The 22,823-nt window shown below is 43.6% G+C and overlaps 1 protein-coding gene across 3 annotated transcripts in view; it reads right to left on the reverse strand.

The window, feature by feature from the left end:
- Positions 1 to 22,823, reverse strand: part of INSC (INSC, spindle orientation adaptor protein) — a 137,306-nt gene that overhangs the window by 91,663 nt on the left and 22,820 nt on the right. For 2 of the 3 annotated variants that reach the window (XM_008067925.2, XM_008067926.2), the window contains exon 2: positions 12,754 to 12,854. In XM_008067925.2, the coding sequence (XP_008066116.1) occupies positions 12,754 to 12,854 (101 nt within the window). Of the gene's footprint in view, positions 1 to 12,753; positions 12,871 to 22,823 lie in introns of those variants that run through there. The other variant, XM_008067927.2, reaches the window with a different exon arrangement.

A 22,823-nucleotide genomic window follows, 5' to 3' on the forward strand; every position in this document is an offset into this window, starting at 1 on the left:
AACATCTCTTCTAAAGGAACCTTTTCTAACTCCCCATATGCCTTCTATGTCTGTAGCACCCTGTCTTTCCCCTGCCATATTCTGGTCGCAATTGTTTAACCACTATTTGTTAATACTATTGTTTAATGTTTTATCCACTAGACAAGGCACAGGCCTTGGGTCTGTCTTGTCCTCCCTACATGCCAACTCCTAGCACAGGAACTGACACACTGAAGATGCTCAGTGTATCCTTATGAACTGAATTATGTTTAACAATCTATCAGATGGAAATAACAATAACTTATGCTGGTGTACTGTCTGTCTCATTGGGTCATAAGAGTCAAGAAGAGATAAAATTTATAATCATTATAGTAATGTTTATTGAGAATAAACCCTGTGCCAACTACCATGTGAACTGATTCGCAAGTATTATTTCAGCTGGTTCTTAGAACAACCCTGCCAGAAGGATGCTCTTATGATCTTATTTGTACAGATGAGAAAACTGAAGCTCAGTGAGGTTACGTTTTAAACTATTTAAGATCACACAGCTCACACGTGGCAAAGACTGGCTCTGAATGCAGCTTTTCAGATTCTAGACCCTACGTTCTTAAATCCTGTAGTCAACCACTCTATGAAAGGCTGTGTTCTACCAATCGTCCTATATAATTCTGTCGGGTAAAATGATAAGTGCATTCTCACACCCACAATTTTAGCCACTCTTATTGCTTGTCCTGAACCTTCATGGCAGCAACATGGGACATGATGTAGACTAAAAAAGGATTTGTCTTTGTCTTTCCCATTCTGTTCTCCTTCCTACTTTAAGGAGAATATCTTCATTTACCAAAGTGAACCTTCAGGAGAATTCACAGCTGCAATGTATCCATTGCCATCCCGATATCGCTGCATGATTCAGTATAGAAACCACCACTAGAGGGTTTCCAAGAGTCAGTTGTTACACCAACTGCGAGACTCCAGAACTCTCCATCAGCCTCTGGTCCCCACCACTTGGGCCCCTTTCCTCCACCATGCTCTCATTCCACTTCAAGTTTCAGGCTCTGGCTGAGGGTTCTCTATTCCAGGTTGTGGGAAGACTCCAGCGATGAAGGATACCTTCACCTGGGGCCACACTGACAGCTCTAACTTCCAAAAAGGCCCCCAGATGCAGAGACCAAGAGAAGCTGCCTATCCCAAGTCCCAAAGTCGCTGAGACCAGGCCTGGATCTCTGGTCTCCTAATGTTTTCTGCAGGCCTGCTCAGAACCAGGCCAATTCTAGGATGAGGCTACAAACCTGAACAGGAGACAATCCCAGCCAACACAGAGTCCAGCCAAGACCCGAGACAGGCGAGAAATCACCAACAATCCAATCTGGTAATAGTTATAACAGTAGCTAATGTGTTAAGTTCCAGTGAGAAGCCAGGCAATGTCCGCGCTCTCTATAAACATTATCTCCCTTAATCCTGCCCACAGTCCTGTGAGAAAAGTACTATTATTACTCCTATTTATAGATGAGAAAACTTCTGTCTGGAAAGGTCACATGGTAAGTGAGTGGGACAGCCATTACTCAAACCCAGGTCTTTAGAGTTCAGAGTTTCAGCTTTTATCAACTAAACACCAGGCTGCCATCAAAAAGCCATAAGAATAGCTTAGGATCACAGAAGACAGAAAGCCCAACTTCGCCTGGGAATATTTACACAAAGGAAGTGACATTTGCCTGGTTCTTAGAGGCCAGGAGCTGGCCACTATGACAAGGGCAAAAGGACTTTCTTCCACCTAGAGGGGACACTATGTACAAAGGTCCACAGGCACAAAAATAATAATATGACAAGAAGTTTCATTGAACTAAAGCATCAGAGACCTCTGAGAAAGTGGCCAGGAAGGGGTCTGAAGAGAAAGAAAGGCAGGAACCAGTTGATCAAAGATCTTAAATGCCATGATTAGGGATTTGAATTTATTCCTGAAGAAAACCTGGAGCCACTGAAAGCATTTTAGAGCAGGAAAGAGGCAATAATTGTGCAGAGAGTCAACAGAAAGTGGGCCAAAGGAGGGTTCGATACTGGACAGGAGGGCGGCTAGTTTAGAGATGATGGTTATAAAACAGAGAAGACAGAAGCCTGAACTAAAGCAACAGCCTGGGAAAGAAATAAGCAGGTGATTGGGGAGGGAGAGGAGAGGACATGAGGGTGGAGGAATGGAAAGGCTCAAAGTTGGCTTCTGGGCTTCTCCTGAGGCCGCCCTTGCTGAGATAGAAAGCACATCCAAGGAGGAGCGGGTTTTCATTTGGTCTGGTTCAGGGTGAGATACCATGACAAGTGGGGAATACAGGAGACCACGCCAGAATTGGGGGCCAGGCCCTGCAGAGGGGCCCATCAAAGGGGGCCCAAGCTTTCCCAAGGAGGAGATCAGGCCTGGTGACCCCCACATGGCCCCGCCATGAGCCCCATCTCCTCCCAGCCCTGGCCACAGTGCCGCCACATAATGATCTCCTCTTCTCGATGTTGGAGTCTAGCGACTGCGACTCATTAAGTTTTGGACTGTGTCAGCGCCGAACATCCCATAATTGCATAGCTCGCCTAACTCTCTGTCATTAACTCTCTGGCTCTCCGGGCTCCACCTCTCCTATTGAATTTTCAGCCTAACTCTAACCTGAAAAGTCTGGTTCAACAGGGCAGCTCTGGCTGCCTGCTGCCTCTGCCTTCCCAACTCCCAGTGGCTCGACTGTCCTAAGCCATGAGCTTCCAGCTTCCAACTCACTCTGCATGAGATCTTTCCTCTACAGTACAGACAACTGATCCTATTACTCACACAGAGAAAGGGAACTGAAAATTGAGGTCAAAGCAGATGGACTGGCAATGAGTCACATTCCCTTCATGGTGGAAAGCCACCACAGTCAGGGGCCTGTAGGGCCTTTGGCCAAGGAGCTGAGGGGCCAGGGACCAGGCCCAGGATTTGATTCCCTCGGTCTCCATGGTGAACTGGAATCTGTATCTCATGCCATATAGATTGTCCTCTTGCCTGAGGAGCAGAGAGGGCATCCCGGACAGTGAACATGGCTCCCAGAAGTCCTGCCCAGATTCCAGAAAGCAACTACTCTCCAAGTAGCCCTGTTCATTGCCCTCTGATGGAAGTTTTCCTGGACATCTGGAATGAGGTGACCAAGTCCTAAAATGTGAGCTTTCTGGAGTCTGGCAGACTCAAAACACAAAGCCAGATGCAACCACAATCATCTCCACATACCAGGTTACTGGCCGGATGACTTTTTTTTTAAGCTGGAATTATCCAGGGTGGAGTTGGGGTGAGAAAAGAGAGTAGCAATGTCTCATACCAAGAAATTGCAGTATGAAACTGTGTGCTCCCTAAATATTTCCCAGGGCTTTTCAAAAATCAGAGTTAACTACCTACACAACAATAAAGGAAGGTGACCAATTATCATGCACGTTCTGTATTGTATATCAAGCACCCTCTGCTTCCAGCCTCACAGTGGTTTGATGGTTGGAGATTACCACCCCCATTTTGCAGATGTAGAAACAGAGGCTTAGAGGCATTACATAACTTGTCCAAGACCTCATTGCTAAGAGTGATAATGAAGCTAAAATGGACTGAATGCTTGTGACAATCTGGGTAGTATGCTAAGTGTGTGATTCTGTCTTAATTGCTCACTTAACCCTCAAAGCAATCCTATGAGATTCCCATAATAGATTTGGTAGGTTAAGTGACTTGGCCAACATCACATAGTAAATACGTGGCAACGAAAATCCAGGCATGTGAGACCAGAACCTTGTCCTTAAGTATGCTATGCTCTTTGATGGTCTTTAGCAATTTGGTTGATATTCAAACCCTGAAATACAAAGCTGGAGCAAGACTCCTTATGCAACATATTGCTGCCTTGCTAAAGCCTGTGATCATATAAAGACTATGGTGTGTCTAGTCATTTTTCAAACCCTTGTCTCATTGCTTTCTGTGAGAGAAGGAGATGCTTGTTTCTGACATTCCAGAGGAACTTCTGGCCAAGCCTCACCATCACAGATCTCTGATGAATTTGTAGCAGAAGTGCCGCCATGGCAGTGAAGCCCAGGAGATCATGTAAATAATGACACAGTGAAGAGTGACCCTCCTGGGACTCTGACCGCCTAGGGGTCTCCCTACCACTTCACTAGGCTCACCCTACCTCTGCCCTTTCCTCTTGTACAGCCCCTTTCATTCTCCAAAGTCCATCACTGCTGAGAGGTCTCTGTGCCTCACCCTTTGAATGCCAAAGGGAACAATTTTTTCAGCTCAGCAGACCTATGCCCTGGCCTCTAACTACTGGTACCAGTTTCTTATCCCCAGATGATGCTTCTGACTTGGTATCCAGTGTCCCCCAAAACGCTAGAGTCAATTGTCTGCAAATCTATGTCTGCTTTCTTCTTGAATTGTTTTAATTTCTTTTTACTTAGAAAGGAATTTTAACTTAAGTCTTCAAAGTGTGGAATTTGGGTTTCTCTGCCTTACTCTACTCTACCTGCTATGTGAAGTAGGGAATTCTCTGAAAATGGCCTCCAAAATTTACCAAGCACTCCAATAAGCAAGGCACTGGGTGTGGTTCTGGTATTACAGACAGGGGATGTGAGAATATGATCTCCATGTGGAGAGTTCTTTTCTGCACAATGACATGTTTCCTCCTCCTAGAACAGCACTTGGCACTTCATGGGCACTTGATAAATACTTACCGAATGACTGACTGTAAACAGATAATGCAGACCAATCAAGCTCACCAGGAAAAATAGAAGAATTGGAAGAGGAAAGAGTTTCAGATAGAAAAAAATACCATGGCCAAAGGAAGGTAGGTAGGGGCTAATGTTCTGGGCAAATGGCAAGTTGCTAAGTGTAGCCCAAAGGTGGAGGTAAAGTTGAAAATGGTCAAATCCTGAAGCATGTTAGAGTGCTAGGATCCATAGATTTATATGTATTATATTCCATCAAGGCAGGGCACCCTAAACCCCCTCAGAATACTTCTCCTGGCGTCCATAAAACCTGAAGAGGGCACTGCCTCAGATGCTAGGAGGGTTCCCAAACTACTCTGCCCTGCAATTTCAATCCCAGTCACAAGGCAAACACTAGACCTCTTTGTGTATTTCACAGGAAGGAATGAGAAGACCTTGCTTTAGTCAATGGGATTGCTTTCCCTGCCCTGTGGCACTGGAGTTGGATATTTTTGCCCAGAAAAGATGCTAGACCATTCAAAACTCACTCATAGACTTCTCAAATGTTATAGCTGGAAGGGTCCCTGGGGATACTTTTGTCCACCTCTTCATTCTCAGATGAAGAAACTAAAGCTCACAGGGGGAGAAGAATTGTTCAAGGACCCACAGTAGGTTAGTGGAAGACTGGCCTCTGGCTCCTAATCCTAGCCCCTTACTGCACTGCGCTCTCCTGTTAAGAGATTTGATGATGAAATTTCAGACTTTTTTCCCAGTGAACTTAAGAGCAAAGATTTAAAATACTTCTAAATTACTCTTCTTTAGAAGGTAAAAAAATGTCTCTCCAACTCTCTGACTCCTTCAAGCCAATTAAAATTTTGGCTATCACTCAAAAAAGAGTGTTTAAATTAATCAATATAAATCTCTAACTCACCCTTTTTCTCCAAACAGTAGTTTTCTATAAAAAAGAATGAGAATAGCTTGCTAGAGACAGAAGAGTATCTTGGAGAAAGGAACAAAATCTAAGTTATTTAATTTAATTTTTCCCTGTCACCTGAGACTCCTCAGCCATTCATCAAAGAGTTAGTAAACATTTATTCTTTCAACAGCCATTCATTAAGCTCATACTATGTGTGTTCTAATCACAGCGAGAAGCACAAATATGAATCAAATATGAATTTGGCCTACAGGGCATTTATCCTTGAGTAGAGAAGACAACATATATATAAACCACTATTGGCCTATCCAGGTCCTGGCTCAAAGTAAGTTCTCAGTCCAAAGTAAATCTCATTCAGATGAACGAATAAATTAAATTGATTTCTCTAGTACAGATCATTACTATAATACATGAGAACTCCACTGAGGCAAAGACACAAAATTTATTGAATTTACTGGAGACCGGGTGAGAGAATGATCCTAAGAAACACAGCCCAAGGAAGGCAGGACTCTAGTATGGGGGGAAGGTTCCTGAAGAGTGTTATGACAGCTTCATTCCCTTCTCTGAGCCTCATTTTCCCCATCTTATAATAAAAAGATGGCATACATAAGCTCAGAAAAATCTTCCAGCAACAATATCCAATGCCTCTATGATCTCAGCTTCCAGTACTAAATGGAAATTTAAATCCAACCTCTCTTCTTAAAATTGTCTACTGAATCACTGTTCCTCTACCTTCTCAAGTCACACCCTGTGTTTTTGTGGATTTCTCTTGGGAAATGGGAGAAGAAAGAGAATTTAATTCTAGCTTTGACTGGCCTTCCTTTCTGTTTAACAACAGAAAAATGTCCAGTTATCCCACTGACGATTATTGTCCACACATTTCACCACAGGCATAGAAAATGACCCAGCAGCAGAAAACCAGCCACAGACCAAGGGTGCACATATGCAAGCCATTATCTACATGGAGACAGGCTGGCCTGGGACAGCCCCCACTGACTCAGGGAAGCTGGACATCTCCCCAAAAAGCCAGGGGCAACCAGAAGGCTGCCTGCCATAAGCTGCAGTTGCATCCAGCCCTGACTCGTCTTAGACTCCAAGCTGAACAGAAACCATGTGAGAAAGTGATTCATTCACAGTGATAGATTGCAGATGAAAGCTCCAAGGTGTATGCTTGCTACAAATCCAGGGTTGATCAGGCCAAGAGAGAAGCTACTGAATAAAGCACAAGTTCCATGAGGGCAGGGACCATGTCGTACTAGGCCACCAACACATCCTCAAGCACACAGCACCATGCATGGTACATGATCCACACTCCATAAATATTTATAGAATAATTCTGTTGAAGGCTAATGAATAAACAACTACCTGAATAAATGAGTAAGTAATTGGGTTGTGTAATTCCCCCAAAAACATTGTGTAGAAGACAGAGACTGAATAGAGTATTGACCAGCACTCAGGTTTAAGCACAATTTGGAAACATGTATCCTACCTTTGCTAACTACCAGCTCATTCTTAAGCAAGCAACTTTACCTCCCTAAGCCTCAGTTTCCTCGTGAGATGAACACTGTGGTGTGCCGCCAAGATTCCCACTTACAGAAGGATATGTTTCCCTAGCTTCTGGGAGTATCATTAGCCAACAGCCTTCAGCTGTCAGATCCTTCAGATATTCTCAGGGCCACCACACCTAAGATCATGCCCTTCCTAGAGCTGCCCACTTGGTAAAAGAAAGGGTTTAGACAAAACTAATTGAACAGAGTTTATTTGAGCAACTAATTCATAAATTGGGTGGCACTCTGAGCCTAAAGAAGCAGCAAGCTTCTACAGGCTAAGCATGGAAGGAAAACAAAGAAAATATATGTATGATTAGAGGAGAAAGACCCTAGTTAGAGGTTCGTTGGTGCCTTCTGACCAAAGAATCTCCTTTCACTTTGTTTCAGTTTATGTGGGCTTCAGTTTGCTTATATAGAAACAAAGTGGAAGAACTGCCCCAGCCTAAAGGCCTCCCAATTAATACATTTTTAAACACACCCCAACTAAAGATCAAGGAGGCACACAAAGGCCCTGGACATTTTGGCCAATGAACAGCGACTCTGATTCCAAAGTTCCCTGTGGAGTCAGCCAAGGTCATCAAGCCAGCATTGTCATTTAACTTACCCTCTGCCCAGTCCTGCTTCCTTTCTGTCCCTTCCATAAGCATTGATTCCAAAAGTGCTTCCTAATAACCATTCAGAACTCTAAACCCCATTTCAAAGGCTGCTTCCCATGGAATCCAACCTGGACCTTTCATTTGCAAAACATAAATAGTAAGAATGACAAATTTGGGCCCCCGTGAAGACTAAATGAGTAGCTATGTGTAGAAATATTCAGCCATACAATTTCTAAAAGAACTAGAAATTGAGCTTCCATATGATCCAGCAATTCCCCTACCGGGAATATACCCAGAGGAACTCAAATCATTCTTCAAAAAAGATACCTGCACATGCATGTTTATTGCAGCACTATTCACAATAGCAAAAACAAGAAACCAACCATGCTGCCCATCAAAACTGGGCTGAATTAAAAAAATGTGGTACATATACATGATGGAATATTACACAGCCATAAAGAAGGATAAATATATGAACTTCACAGCAACTTGGATAGATTTAGAGTCTATAATACTCAGCAATCTATCATAAAAACAAAGAACAGAGTACTATATGTTCTCACTCATAAGCGGACCCTGAGCATTTACCATAATACTATAAGAAAGGGATTGGCAGTGGCGGGATACTACTGGCATGGGGAGAGGGAACACAACATTAATAAGGGTACCTGATCTCAAACCAGGCAAAGTGGGGACCAAAGGGAGGCCCACACTTTACCTGTGTGGTGTCCACTTATATACCTAATACTGAATTGTACCACACATCTGTAAAATAAAATATATATAAAAAAAAAAAAAAAAATAACCAGTCATAGCAAGTGCTCAAAACTGTGAGCCAACTTTACTTTGGGGGGTTGGTAAAAACCGAGCCATCAATCAATAGCCCCACTCTGATCCCTCACTGGCAGGAACCCAGAAAGAACATGTTGAGATGCCCTGGCATGTTCTGTAGTCCAGAGAATGGAAGAAAGTGGGAAAAAGAAGGGGACATCTAGACATGGCTCTGTGTTGTCCCTGGCCTCCAACTTACCTCCCAGGAACCTTCCCACAAAGATACTTAAATCAAAGAATGGGGCCATCTGGATCTCTTCAGAAAATGAGGGCCATGCTTGATGTGGTGGTGGGGGGTTGGTGGGGGACTTGTGCAAACCGGTGCCAACATGTTGACTACCTTGGCTAGGTTCTAGCAGCAGCACCACCATGCCTAGAGCCAACAGGAAGATCAGCATCCCAGATAGAAAGATGAAAGCACAGAGACTAAGAAGCAAATTAACCAGCTAGGGGCATAGCAGCCACAGTCTCCTGCTGTCCAGGCAGCTCTTCTCTGGCTCCCTTCACTCTCAACAATAAATCCTTGACTCTTCAGGGCTCAATGTTTTCCCTACTTAGAATGAGGGGCTTGTTGCTATTGCTGGAGAAGCAAGGGTTGCTTGTTGCTATTGCTGGAGAAGCAAGGGTTGCTCGTGGCAAAGCACCCTGAGGCCCTACAGAGACCTTCCTTCCTAGATACCAACACTTACACTACCTTTTAAAGCTGCCATCATGTTATAGAAGATAAAACTGGTGCTCAGACAGGTTAAGCAGCTACCCGAGGTCACAAAGCTGGCAAGAAATGAACTGGGATTTGATCCCAAGTCTGATTCTAAGGATTATATGCTTTCAACCACTTAGGCCCAGTTAAAGATTCCAGGAGTAAAGTTGTGTTCTTTTGCTTGGTTGTGCTATTGTTTTTAAATATGAAAGCATCCTAGGAGATTCAGATGCAGAGTTGAGAACACGGCACCCTGTCAGACCACCTGCCATCACCCATGCCAATGGAGCACGGGATCCCAACCCTTGGCCTAGGGAGCTATTACTCCCTGTTCTCCACTCTCTCCCAGGAGACTGCACTGAGAACAGAACTTTTTGCCACTATTTATTCATAAGGGTCTTAAATACCAATGGCCTAATCCATATAATTCACCCAGGCTGCTAGATGATTCCATGCAACATGACAATATTTGTTTATTTGTATACATTGAGGTGAAAAATGGTACTGCAAGTGAAATTCAGTTTCAGTGGAGCACAACAGAAATAAGTCAATTATCCAGCATTAATTATTTATCTGGAGACAATAACCTTGGTGTTATTCCCAACAAGAGAGGCCTCTGCAACTTGGAACAAGAGAAAGAAGAGGTGGCTGCTATTCTCTGTCTATTGTGCTGCCATAGATTGGAAAAACTAACCCTCTGACATCCTGTAAGTACACACAAGCCTTTTCTGTGAATGTGGCCCACGTGCATACCCCAGAACATATGCAGTCAACAGGCTGATAGGCCCCAGAATTCTACTGCCCCAATATTCTGTCCAGGCCTGGCAATACTAGGTCATGAACATATTAAAGGAAATACCACTCACTCTCTCTCTCTGTTGCTCATCTTGCCCTATCAGACCTGTAAGGATTAAGATCATATGAAAAAAAATCACACGTTGCAACTTTTCTTTATGACTAGTCATAACTCTTGACATTATGTTAGTCTGGGATTTTCCTCCCAAATACTTACTGTGCAAGATCAGTTAGAAATTATACCTTGCTTCCAAATAACAATTTGATTCCTAAATCATTTTAATGTAGTTAATTTCCTGTCACTCTTAAATTTTGAAAAGAATCAAATTCTGAGGAAGTTGGAAGTAGGGAAAAGAGAGTGAGAGAGAGAGAGAGAGAGACATCAGTGGTTCCCACTGAACTACAGAGCAACTAGATCTGATCTTTGCTCCTTATTCTATACACATGGGATCGATTCCTCCTCTAAAGGAGAAGTTAGCATTGATTAAGCAGGTTCTATGTATACATATTATTTAAATTATCAGCCAGGACCAGTGGCTCATACCTGTAATCCCAGCACTTTGAGAGGCCAAGGCAAAAAGACTATTTGAGTCCAGGAGTTCGAGCCCAGCCTGGGCAATATACCAAGACCTCGTCTCTACATACATGCATACATACATACATACATGCACACATACATACATAAATGTAAAATGAGCCAGATGTGGTGGTGCATGCCTATAGTCCCAACTACTCAAAGAGGCTGAGACAGAGGGATCACCTGAGCCCAGGCAGTTGAGGCTATGGTGAGCCATGACGGTGCAACTGCACTCCAGTCTGGCAACAGAGTGAGGCCCTGACTCAAAAAATAAAAATAAATGAACTATCCTAACAACCCAATGATCTAAGCATACATTATCCCTATTTTATAGATGAAGAAACTGAAGTCCAAAGTTACAACTAGTAAGCAGCAGAACCAAGAATCAAGTTTAGGCAGTGTCCTAAACTGCCCTGTGAAGGTAGCATCCTTATCTGTGATTTCTTATTTTTTCAGTCAGGTCAACTACTGAGGGTGAGGGGTCAGGAAAGGAGTTTTGAAAAGAATTCCCTCAGATCACCTACATAAAGAGTCCCCAAACACACAGCAGGCACTCAATAAACAATGACTCACCTCATGTAGCTCCCATTGTGTGAAAGATACTTTGCACACATAAATTTATTTAATCCTCACATTAACCCAATGAAATAGGTACTATTATTACTGTGAGAGGACCGAGGAGCAGATGTGGGCAAGAGCTTGTACTGTAAGAAGTAGAGCTCAGTTTTGAAGCCAGGCAGTCATGTGTCCAAAACTGACCCCTCTCATTCATCTCATGAAAGGCCACTGGCCTTTCCAACCTGAGGTGGGACGCATCTCTAAGAACCCACACATATCCTGACAAGTCTGCATCTCACCATCTCTGAGTTCTACCTTATAGACACTACATGCAAAGATAATTGGATCCCCATAGGATCCCTTATTCTTAACTTCCAGCTGCACAGGAAACTCTTAATTACATCTGCAACAGTGTTCTGAGTCCTCAGGAACATGCATGAACTGTGCATCACATCCTAAAACCTCTTTATAATAATGGCTTTGGTAGAACAGATTCGTGACTTCATAGTGATTAACCCAGTTCCAGTAGACTTTTAGTAAGTAATTAATATTTTTCTAATGTTAAAAGCAACACACACTCAAAAACAAATACTTAATAACCAGAAATACAATATAGAAATGAATGATATAATAAGTTGAAATTTCCAGTAACTTAGGTGGTAGTGGAGTTAAGGATAAAGGAAAGATGTCAATAACACATGTAATATGTAGAACAAAACATTAAAAAATAAAGCAAAACAATGATTTAACAGTCCTACAAAGGTTAGTTGGATTCTGTTGTCTCAAACAGCCCCATCAAAACAGGTCATGAAAAAAACGGCTAAGTAGAAGCCCTGGGCACTCTGAGGTGGCCAAGTTCCTTCATAGATCAAAGCTACATTAGAGTGATCAGCTATCAGGGTTTGCCCAGGCAAACCAGGACAGTTGCTCAGATTAGATCTGGCAACCAGGAGCATCCACCACTCATTCTGGTTCAGGCTCCAGGGCCAGTCAGTTCAAAGCTACACTGCCCTTGCCATATCTTTCAGCTGTGTGCAAGGACGTCTGGTGGCCTCAATGTTCCCAAGTTCTTCTTACCTCCTCATCTGGATTTCACCTTCTGTTTGATGTTCACCCCACTCCCCTCCCACACTGCCTGACTCAGAGCAATGAGAACTTTCTAAGGACAAGCTCTATGCTCAATTCTCTCCTTGATGCTCAGGGGGAAAGAGAAGACATCCAAAGGCAGACACCTTCCAAGAAGCTCAGAGAGACCATGCACTAATCCCCAAACCACCAGTAGCTCTGGACTACCGGCCCACGTGGGATCAGGAGCCTCCCCTGGGGCCCTCTATTTTCGAAGCACACCCCACACCTGCTTCCTTCATGTCCCATGGCTCAGTTCCATTCATATTTGCTGAATGAACGTGGTACCCCCAACACCCTGTCCTACGCTTTCTCCCCAGGACAAAACATGGAGAGATGGGGCTACCTGCAGCTTCAGCATATGGGGGGCTGGGCCTCAGGGTTCAGATGGGGCAGCCCCAGCCCTGAGAGACACCCATAGGACTTACCGCTGACCCGGTAAGGGGAGGGAGTCCAGGTGGCGTCCTCCAGGCAATGCCATCATGTTGATCCCAATCTGCAGCAAGGCCTGCTCGCAGTTGTCGGGACCCTGAAAAGAGAGGGCAGGAGGGCTCAGTGAGGTCCTAAGAGAGGAGGTAGGCACAGTCACTTTCTCTCCCAGATTCAGGCCACAAGGAACCAAGGTAGGCTTAGAGGTAAGGTCTCCCAGCTCTCCTCTCCTATCAAACCAGTTTATATTTCACGGACTTCACACAAGTAAGGAAAAGCTCATATTTGATCTTGTTTCTAAGTCCCTAGCCCACTATAAACCCCTACAATCCTTTTTTATGTCCTGTTGCCAAACATGTACCTGACTCATTTTGGTATGTACCAAATATTGAGGTACACAAGCCAGCAAGTATTGCACAGGGCATACTTTTCCCCAGAAAGTATCCATGGTTTATCAAAGATTTATATTTAACTGGACATCCTATATTATTATTTGCTAAATCCGGCAACTCTACGTTCTAAGTCCCTGGCTATACACTACCATAGCACTAGGTTATTCACCCTGATTATGCTTAAATCTGTCTTGGAAAATGTGACCCTACAACGGCCATAGTGGTTGTTTTCCCAAATCTATTCCACTTCAGATCATGCAATTTCACCCAAACTGCCAGTGACTGGTTCATAAACAGGCATGTGACTCAATTCAGACCAACGAGCCATGACAGAACTGCTCCTAGGAAGTTTTCTTTCTCCTAACAGACAGTCACAATGTGAGACAGTATCTCTCTGACTGGACTTGAAAAGGAAGCATATCTGTATCATTGCTGCAAAGACCATCTTGCAATCATAAGAGGAACTAGGTGGAGAACAAAGTTAGTACACTGAAAAAAATAGCTGGGTCTTTGGATTGTGAATTCGTGTGGATTGTGACCCAGATTAGCTCTCAGGAGAATCACAGCTCATATTTATTGAGGAAAAGAAAGAATATCTGCAAGGTCAGGTAGGGAATACCAAGAGTTTGACCCAGCTTATGTTTAAAAAAAAGTCCTATAACAATAAAAATAATAGCTAGTATTTATTGAGCATGTACTCTGTGCCAGGTACTGTTCTAAATGCTTCATATAGTATTAGCCCACCTAATACTACATCATTCCCTTGTTATAGTTGAGACCTTTGAAATTCAGTAAGAAGTGTAGGCTAGTAGGTAACAGATTAGAGCCCAGGTTTTATGATTGGAGGGGAAGTGCTAGAGCAGGTAAAGATGAGACCAATGAACAACTGACATGTGTCCAGTCTTTGTTGAACAGACAGCCTTTGCTGAATAGGATTTGAATTTGGAGATGATCATACTCAGTGATCTATCACAGAAACAAAGAACAGAGTATCATATGTTCTCACGCATAAGCAGACCTTGAACAATTATAATACTATTAGAAAGGAATTGGCAGTAGTGGGAGGGGGGTGGGATTGGCAGTTGAGGGAAACTGCTAGGGGAGGGAGGAGCATACCTCATCAGCAAGGGCACCTGCATAATCAACATTTGTATACCTAACCCTGAATTGTAACCCACATCTTCATAATAAAAAAATAAACAGGCAGCCTGACTCCATTCGCTAATGACAACATCCAGCTCCAGACGGCCCTTCGCAGACAGCCTAGCACTTTTCCTTCTAACTAGAGCCTCCCATTGCTCTCACCTCCCAGACTGCGGGACATCCAGCTTTACCTCGTGTCGGCTGTCAGTGACATAGTCAGAGGATGGAAGAACAGCTCTGGAGGTAAAAGAAGCAGGATAAACACTGTAATCAAAAAATGGAGGGAGGAAGAGGGACACAGAGAGTGGGGACATTTCTCTTTTGTTCCTCATTTAGAGGTTCCTTTTGTGAAAGTCCTATGGCCAGAGATGGATCCTAAAGGATTCTGAGGAGGGAAGATCACAGTCTGAGCTGAAGCTGCCAAGTGGCTAACTTTATAGAGAGACCTGTTTTAAGTGTGCAGTCCTCTGGAAAGCTCCTCGGTCTGATGCCTTGCAGCCGCCTCTCTCCCACTGCCCTAAGTCTGATTCATGCTATTGAGCAGAGACTCAGAATGAAACCCCTCCAAAGTTACACAGAATGTCAGGAGACCGGGGCTGGATTCAAAATAAGCCCTTGGCCCTATCTATGTGTCCTCACTACTGTGGCAAAAAGAACATGAACTTTGGAGTCTGATAGACTTAAATCCTGACTCCACATCTGTTAAGTACATGACCTGGAGATAATTACCAATCTACCAAAAATGTGGTCTCCTTAATTATGCCTAAATCTGCCAGGAGCTTCATGAGGATTAAATAAGATGACCTGCAAAAGTTCCTGATATCATGCTTGGCACATGGTAACCTCGAAGAGGGAGTGTCCCTCCTCTTGGAAGGAGAAGTTGAGAAATATATCTCAGAGCAAAAATGCTGCCCCACCCAGTAAGAAAGGTGAAAAGGATGCATGTAGGAGTGAGTAGGGAAGAGGAAACCCCACCATCACTTCCTCCAGGACCCTTTCTAATTCCCTGAAAATCCCGCCATGGATCCTATAGCCTTGTTTCTTCAGGGCTCTGGGCTGTATCCATCCCCTAACTCCACCCCCCAGAAGTGGCTAGTTTACAAAAAGGTCTTGAAACCTTAAGTGTCTCTGATTAAATTCAATGCCTGCTGTGACAAGAGCTCCATTTGGATAGCTCATTTCTGCTCCCATATCCCATTAGAAGCAGCCCTTGCTCACCTCCATTTGGCTCAAAGACCAAGATCTCAGAGGAAATGGAGGCTATTTACAGTAAATTATTCAATTAGATCTAGGAGCGAGTGTGGTTTCTGCCATTGTCTAATGGGCCGATCCAGGTACAACTTAAGGTGTGGCTGGGATTGCTTAATCTGCAGTCCATTAGGGCTGTCAACACAGGAGGGACAGTAAATATTGTGAAAAGTAGTTAAGCTTTAGCAGCAGAGAGGAAGGCAGCTGGGGAGTCAAAGAAGAGTGAGACAGGACCAGGCAGATCTGTTTGAATTCCTCTTTCTAGAAGATTTCAGAGAGTGCAAACGCTGGAAGTAACAGAGATGTCTTGGTATCTTGTCATTGTAAATCACTCTACATTTGGACCTGAAAGGGCTCTTGGAGAAAGCTGCTTCACTGGGGAAGATATAGGGGCTTTTTCAATGTTTCCATCTCTATTTCCTCATCTGTAAAATCAGTAGAAAACAGACTCAAACTCACAAAATTGTTATGGGCATTAAAATAATCCTTGTGTAAACATTTATCTTTCTTTCTGGTCCCCTAATATATGCTCCCAATTCCTACTTTTGAGAAATATCCCTGCCCTTAGGAATCTTGGTAAAAGGAAAACAGACTTCCCAATATGGAAACTAACAAAGTCAGGCACTTGTTTCCCAGCATCCTTTGCAGCAAGAGTAAAACACATGACTTAGGTATCACCAATCAGGCATATGACAGAAATACATAACCTAGAATCCACCAATCAGGCACACAGAGCAGAAGCACCTGACCTAGGATTCACCAATCAGGTCCATGGGGCTGGGAGCTTGAGACTGAGGAGATTCTTTCTGGGACCTTCAGTGACTTCAGAAGAACCAAGTTCCCCTGTACCTGGCAGGCAGACTACACCTTAAAATGTCCCTGCAATTTATGTGCTTTTTTTCCCAATCTGCCTTCTCCAGTTTGTGCAAAATGCACAGTATTTAGAGGCCAGAAGGCTAGATTCTGGATGTCTAAGCTGAGAATTATCCTGGACACATCTCTTTCCCTCAATCTCCATATTTTTCCATCTTCCTTTCCACCTCTCTGGTCAAAGGCATTGTCATCTCTCACTTAGACCTCTGTAAGAGGCTCCTAATGGTCTCCTTCCTACACCACTTGATCCTCTCCAGTCTTGACCCTCTCCAGTCTTGACCCTCTCCAAACCACTCTCCACACAACAACCAGTATGATCTTAAGCACAAATCTAATCACATCAGCCCACTGTGTAGAATCCCTGTTGCTACCAAGACAAAGACCAAACCTTCTTGAGGCCTACCTGGCATGCATTGATGTGGCCCCTGCCTATCTCACTAGCCTTCCTTCTTGTCACTCAGCTCTATAGTGTCTCTGGGTGCTGTTCATCCTTGTAGCAAGTCATGCATCCTCCTGCCAAGCACCTTCAGGGTACTCCTTCCTCTGACCCTAACAGCCTCGCCTTTGTCTCCCCTCACCAAGTTATTCCTGTGATCCTTCGGAACTCAGAACACTTTCTCAGGGGCATCCCTTACCCTTGGGTTTAGTCTAGTCTTTCATTATAAGATTCTCCAGCTTCCTCTGTATTTCTCCTCCACAGGTTGTGTCACGATTGTAATTAAATAATTAACTTTGACATTAGGAGCTGAATGTCTTTCTCCCCTGAGTGTCCTTGGACAAGGACTCAAAGTCTGTCCTGCTCACCTCAGTATACTCCATGCCTGACTTAGTGTGTGGTGCATAAACATCAATAGGCGCTTGTTGACTAAGTGAGTTCTTATTGAAAGAGCCTCAGTTTCCTCCCTGATAAACTGGAGTTAAAGGTCATGATTTCACCAGATTAAGCGTATTCAGTGAGACGACCGTGGGAGAGTCTTTGCATACCATATGCACACTGTGTATTGAAAGAGCTGCACATTCTAACATCCATTGAGACAAAGCCACCTGTCCCTCTCAAGTTCTTGTAGTCCTCACTGTTTGGTCATACCCAGATGGGCAGCCTCTGTCCCCACTCCTAGCTCTGTGCTCATCAAGTTCCCCCAGATGGACAGACAGATGAAGCAATGGACAGTCACAATGCTGTTTGAAAACTACAGCAACAGGTAACCAAGGGAATGTTATCTTCTAAGGGGGCTCCAGAGGGCTTCTAAGCAGTACTAGGTGAGAATGGATGGTGAAGAGAAGGGGTCGTGAGCAGTTTCTTGGGGCATCACCCCAACACTGAACCTTGAGAATGTGGAAATAACAGAAGAAAAAGAAGGGACCAGAAGGAAGGGTGTGAAGGACAGAAGGAAGAGCATGTGAAAGGCATAAGCATGAGATTAGGGAACAGCAAGCATTTCAAGAAGGGCTGCAGGTGGAGTTTACAGAAAACTATCCTAGTAGCGTGGGAAAGCAGAAAAAGGAGTGGTCACGTTCAACTGGGGGAGTAGAGCTGACTTAGAGAAGGTGACATCTGAACTGGGCCTCAAATGTGGAATAGGACAAGGACATTCAGGCCCAAGAGAGCAGTGTGAGCAATGGAGAGGAGACCAGAAAATGCAGCAAGTATTCAGATCTGTCTCAGGAGGCTGTAGGGAAGATGTTTCTACGGTCCTGACTGTGCAGAGGACTGATTCTTTAGACGCTGTCCTGTGGGTGATAAGATGCCGTTGAAAGTGTTTTGGGGCAGAGGAATGAAATGATTAGAATGGAACTGCAGTTTACATGGTGACCTCCCTGGTCAAAGACATTGTCATTTCTCACTTAGTGGGAGTGGATGGACTCCGGAGAGTGAAAACAGCAGCAAGAGTTCATTTAAGAGGTAGGTACAAGCTTCCAGGGGAAGAACTAAAGCCCTGGGGATGGAGAGGTAGGAACCTGGGGATGGAAAGGAGGGCTGCAAAGAGTTTTGAGAGGTACCCACAATGCATCTCTCTCCCCGCCCCCACTCTGGGCCTCTATGAGACCTGTGCAAAGGTATCTGTAGTCATCGAAGGTATCTCAGTATTACTAGCTAGGGTGGCCGGCATCCTGCAGCAATCAGATACTTTAAGAACTTTCATTCCCAGGGGAGGTACAAGAAACCAAGCAAGTTGCCACCCAGCCCTGCGGAGTGGACTGAGCCTCATAAAATATAGAGTTCTGGCTCCTTGGAGGAAGCCCCAATGGCCTCTTATAGCTGTGAGAGGCCAGAGAGAGTCCAGAAAGTAGGCAGACCAGACTCAGGGCTCACAGAGCTGGGTCCTGCCCCCTTCAGTCCCTGAAAACCCTGGATGGACAGTCCAGAAGGACTTGAATCAGGTAGAGGGGGCCTCCTCTCAAACTGAGCTCTACCCCTTAATTCTGGAGCCAGAACAATTTAGGCAAAGCAGAGGTCTCAAGCCTCCACCTAATTAATTGAATACATCTACTATCTAGGCCTTACTTAGAAGGCAAAAGGAATCTCACCTACACAAATACGTCTATGACCTTGACAGGGCTAAGACTACAGCTCTCAGGCAAAATCCAGGTAGTCTTCTTGGAGGAGCTCACTTCATACTCTTGAAGTATTGGAACTAGTTGGCAACCTTATTGTAACAACAATAACCAGAATAATAATAATAACAATCATAAAAGTGATGGGGAGGAGGAAGAGGGAGAAACATACATATGTATAAGGCACTGTTCTAAATGCTTTGCATTTAGTCCTCAAAATAACCCCATGAGGTAGGTTACTATTGTTATCCCCATTTTTCAGATGAAAACACTGAAGCACTGAGAGATTAACTTGTACAGATATAGAGCCAAGTTCAGAAGAGGAAGAGACTTCCCTCAGTCATACAGCAAACCAAGCCACACCTGGGATGGGCTCACAGGTTTACTCACTCCCATGGGAAATCCCCAAAATTTTGCCTGGTAGGAGCCTTGACAGACTGACTAGGGCCTCAGTGGCTTAACAAGGAGGCCAGAGGTCGATGGAGCCTCAGTTCCCTATCTGTTAGATTATACCTGCTCTTTCTCCTTTGGTTATCAAGCACAGGGAAACAGAGTGGGCAGGGAAATTCAAGGGTCCTGGTCTGATTCAGCAGGTTGACTCAGAGGTATCATGAGTCCCCAGACGTCAGAGGGAGAGAAGCCTAGTGTCAAACTGAGGCCCAAGTGTCCCAGTACCTGATTTATATGACTACTCATCCCCTAAATGGCTCCAACTTGTCCAAGCCACTCTCCTGAAGGAGGTTGTATGGCTATCCAGGAGAAAAACCCAGGTAAGCTGTGTCTCAGGGCGGGCCCTTCCTGGCTCTGGGGCTCTGACTGCCCAGCTACCCATCAGAGGAGCTCCCAGCCTTGAGTTACCCAAGGAAGCAGTAGTTACTAACATTCTGGGAGCTGGTCCTAAGCTGGAAATGTTACAAGGGTCAAAGTGAATCTGGTGCCCAGACCTCAAAACCATAGGCAAAGTGTACCCCTGAGGGAGGCTTGGCTAGGCCTTTCAGCAGCCCCCATTCCAAACTCTGCTGGTTAAAAACACAGATTTGGGATTCAGACTGCTCAGATTCAAATCCAAGTTCTATCAGTTATTAACTGTGTAATCTTGAGCATTGGGGGTTTCTTTGCCTATAAAGTGGGATATGTAATAAGGATAAAATGTGAATGCTGTGTATATCAGTGAGATCACATATGTGAAGTGCCTTATACCCTCAGTGGGTGTTTGATATAAAGATTGGTTCCATTTCTCTTGTAGTAAAGACAGTTCCCAGCAGTAGGGAGGCAGCCAGACAAAGTCCATTCTGCCACCTCCTGAACCCCAACTATCCAACCGTTTTTTTACTCTAACTTTTTAATTATTCCTTCCTACTTTCTAACTTTTCCTGATGTGAATCTTAGCCAACTGCTCAAATATTTTTTAGCTTCAATTTGCAAAAGCGAGAGACCTCTCCCACTGGGCCCAGGTCCCAGGGTGCTAAAATTAACAATCAGTATACTTTAAGCTAATGACTTACTGGTTGTGACTGCCACGAAAGGACATAACTCTCAGATAAAGGCCATTAGAGAAAATTGAATAGCTCCAACGTGGTGAAAATTTGGATACATCTTGTTTCATAAATCATACTCAAAGGGCACACTGGGCCAGCTATTTTCCTCTCTGACTCATGAAGAGGACCCAGGTTGAAGGGGTCTATGTACCCTTGGGAAAAGGACATAGAGGAGAGAATTGTACAGTCTCTTATGGTTTCACAAATATAATTTTCTCTGACTCCCAAAGTCATGAGCAGATGACTGTGCACCTCAACAATCATGATGACCCAATCTTCTCTGATTTTATTTTCTCTGAAAATCCTACAAACTGGAGCTTTCTCAATGATAGTAACAATTGGAAGGTAACATGGTGAGGTCATGGAAATTCAAATATTCAGGATTGGAATTTCAATCCTAGTTCTGCTTGTTATTAGGCCTCTCTAACCTTAATTTCTTCATTTGTAAAATGGAAATAGAACTTATTATCAGGGTTATTGTCAGAGTTGCATAAGATCATGTAGCCTGTGTGATACTTCAGGGCAAGTAAAACAGTGCTATCGGAAGTTGCTTTGAGCCAGGAGGCTAGTTAATGGTACTTCTTAGTTTCATGATATCCATCTTTGTGCCCAATAAAGGATCTATTTCCTGCCCAGACTTCAATTCCAAAGAGAATTGAATGTGCTAAAAATATTGAAGATTTTATTTTTAAAAAAAGTACAGAGAGATCACTATGGTTTGAATGTTTGTTTCCCCTTCAAAATTCATAGGCTGAAACCTAATCCCCAATGTGGCAGGGTTGGGAGATGGGACCTTTACAGTCAAACCTTGCTTCATTGCTCTTCACTTCATTGTGCTTAACAGACACTGCATTTTTTATAAATTGAAGATTTGTGCCAACCCTGCATCAAGCAAGTCTATCAGTGCCATTCTCCTATAGCATATGCCCACTTCGTGTCTCTGTGTCACATTTTGGTAATTCTTGCAGTATCTCAAGATTTTTCATTATTATTATATCTGTTATAATTAGCTGTGATCAATGACCTTTGATGTTACTATCGTAATTGTGTTGGGGTAGCACAAACCATGCCAGTATAAGATGGCAGACTTAATCAATGAATGTTGTGTGTGCTCTGACTACTCCACTGACCAGCCATTCTCCCAACTCTCTCCCTTTCCCAGGCCTTCCTGTTCCCAGAGACACAACAACACTGTAATTAGGTCAATTAATAACTCTGAGTGTTCAAACGAAAGTCTCTAACTTTACATCATAAGCTAGAAATGATTGTGGTCCATGAGAAAGGTTTGTTGAATGCTGAGATAAGCCGAAAGCTAGGCTTTGCACCCAAAAGCCAAGTTGTGAATGCAATGGGGACATTCTCGAAGGAAATTAAAAACACTACTCCAGTGAATCCATACATGATAAGAAAGCAAAGCAGCCTTATTCCTGATATGAAGAACGTTTGAGTGGTCTGGGTAAAAGATCAAACCAGCTACAACATTCCCTTAAGCCAAAGTCTAATTCAGAGACAGGCTCCAACTCTCTTCAATTCAATGAAGGCTGAAAGAGGTGAGGCAGCTGCAGAAAAAAAGTTTTAACCTAGCATAGATTGGTGCATGAGGTTTAAGGAAAGACACTGTTCTCCATAACATAAAAGTGCAAGGTGAGGCAACGAGAGCTGATGGAGAAGCTGCAGCAAGTTATCCAGAAGATCTAGTTAAGATCAATGATGAAGGTGGCTACCCTAAAGAACAGATTCTCAGTGTAGACAAAACAGCCTTCTGTTGAAAGAAGGTGCCATCTAGGACTATCATAGCTAAAGAGAAGAAATTAATGCCTCATTTCAAAGTTTTAAAGGAACTCTATTAGGGACTAATGAAGCTGGTGACATTAGGTTGAAGTCAATGTTCTTTTACCATACAGGAATCCTTGGGCCCTTAAGAATTATGCTAAATCTATTCTGCCTGTGCTCTATACATGGAACAACAAAACCTGGAAGACATTATATCTATTTATATCATGTGTTTTACTGAAAATTGTAAGCCCACTGTTGAGACCTACTCTTAAGTACAAAAAATTCCTTTCAAAATGTTACTGCTTATTGATAATACACCTAGTCAGCCAAAATCTTTGATGGAGTTTTACAAGGAAATTAATGTTTTCATGCCTTCTAAAACAACATCCACTCTGCAGCCCATGGATCAAGGCATAATTTTGGCTTCCAAGTCTTATTATTTAAGAAATACATTTCATAAGGCTATACTTGCCATAGATAGTAATTCCCCTGATGGATCTTGGCCAAGTAAGCTGAAAACCTTCTGGAAAGTATTCACTATTT

The sequence above is a fragment of the Carlito syrichta genome, unplaced genomic scaffold (genome assembly GCF_000164805.1).
Source record: "Carlito syrichta isolate Samal-C Ts95f unplaced genomic scaffold, Tarsius_syrichta-2.0.1 Scaffold309824, whole genome shotgun sequence".
In the NCBI taxonomy this organism is placed as follows: domain Eukaryota; kingdom Metazoa; phylum Chordata; class Mammalia; order Primates; family Tarsiidae; genus Carlito; species Carlito syrichta.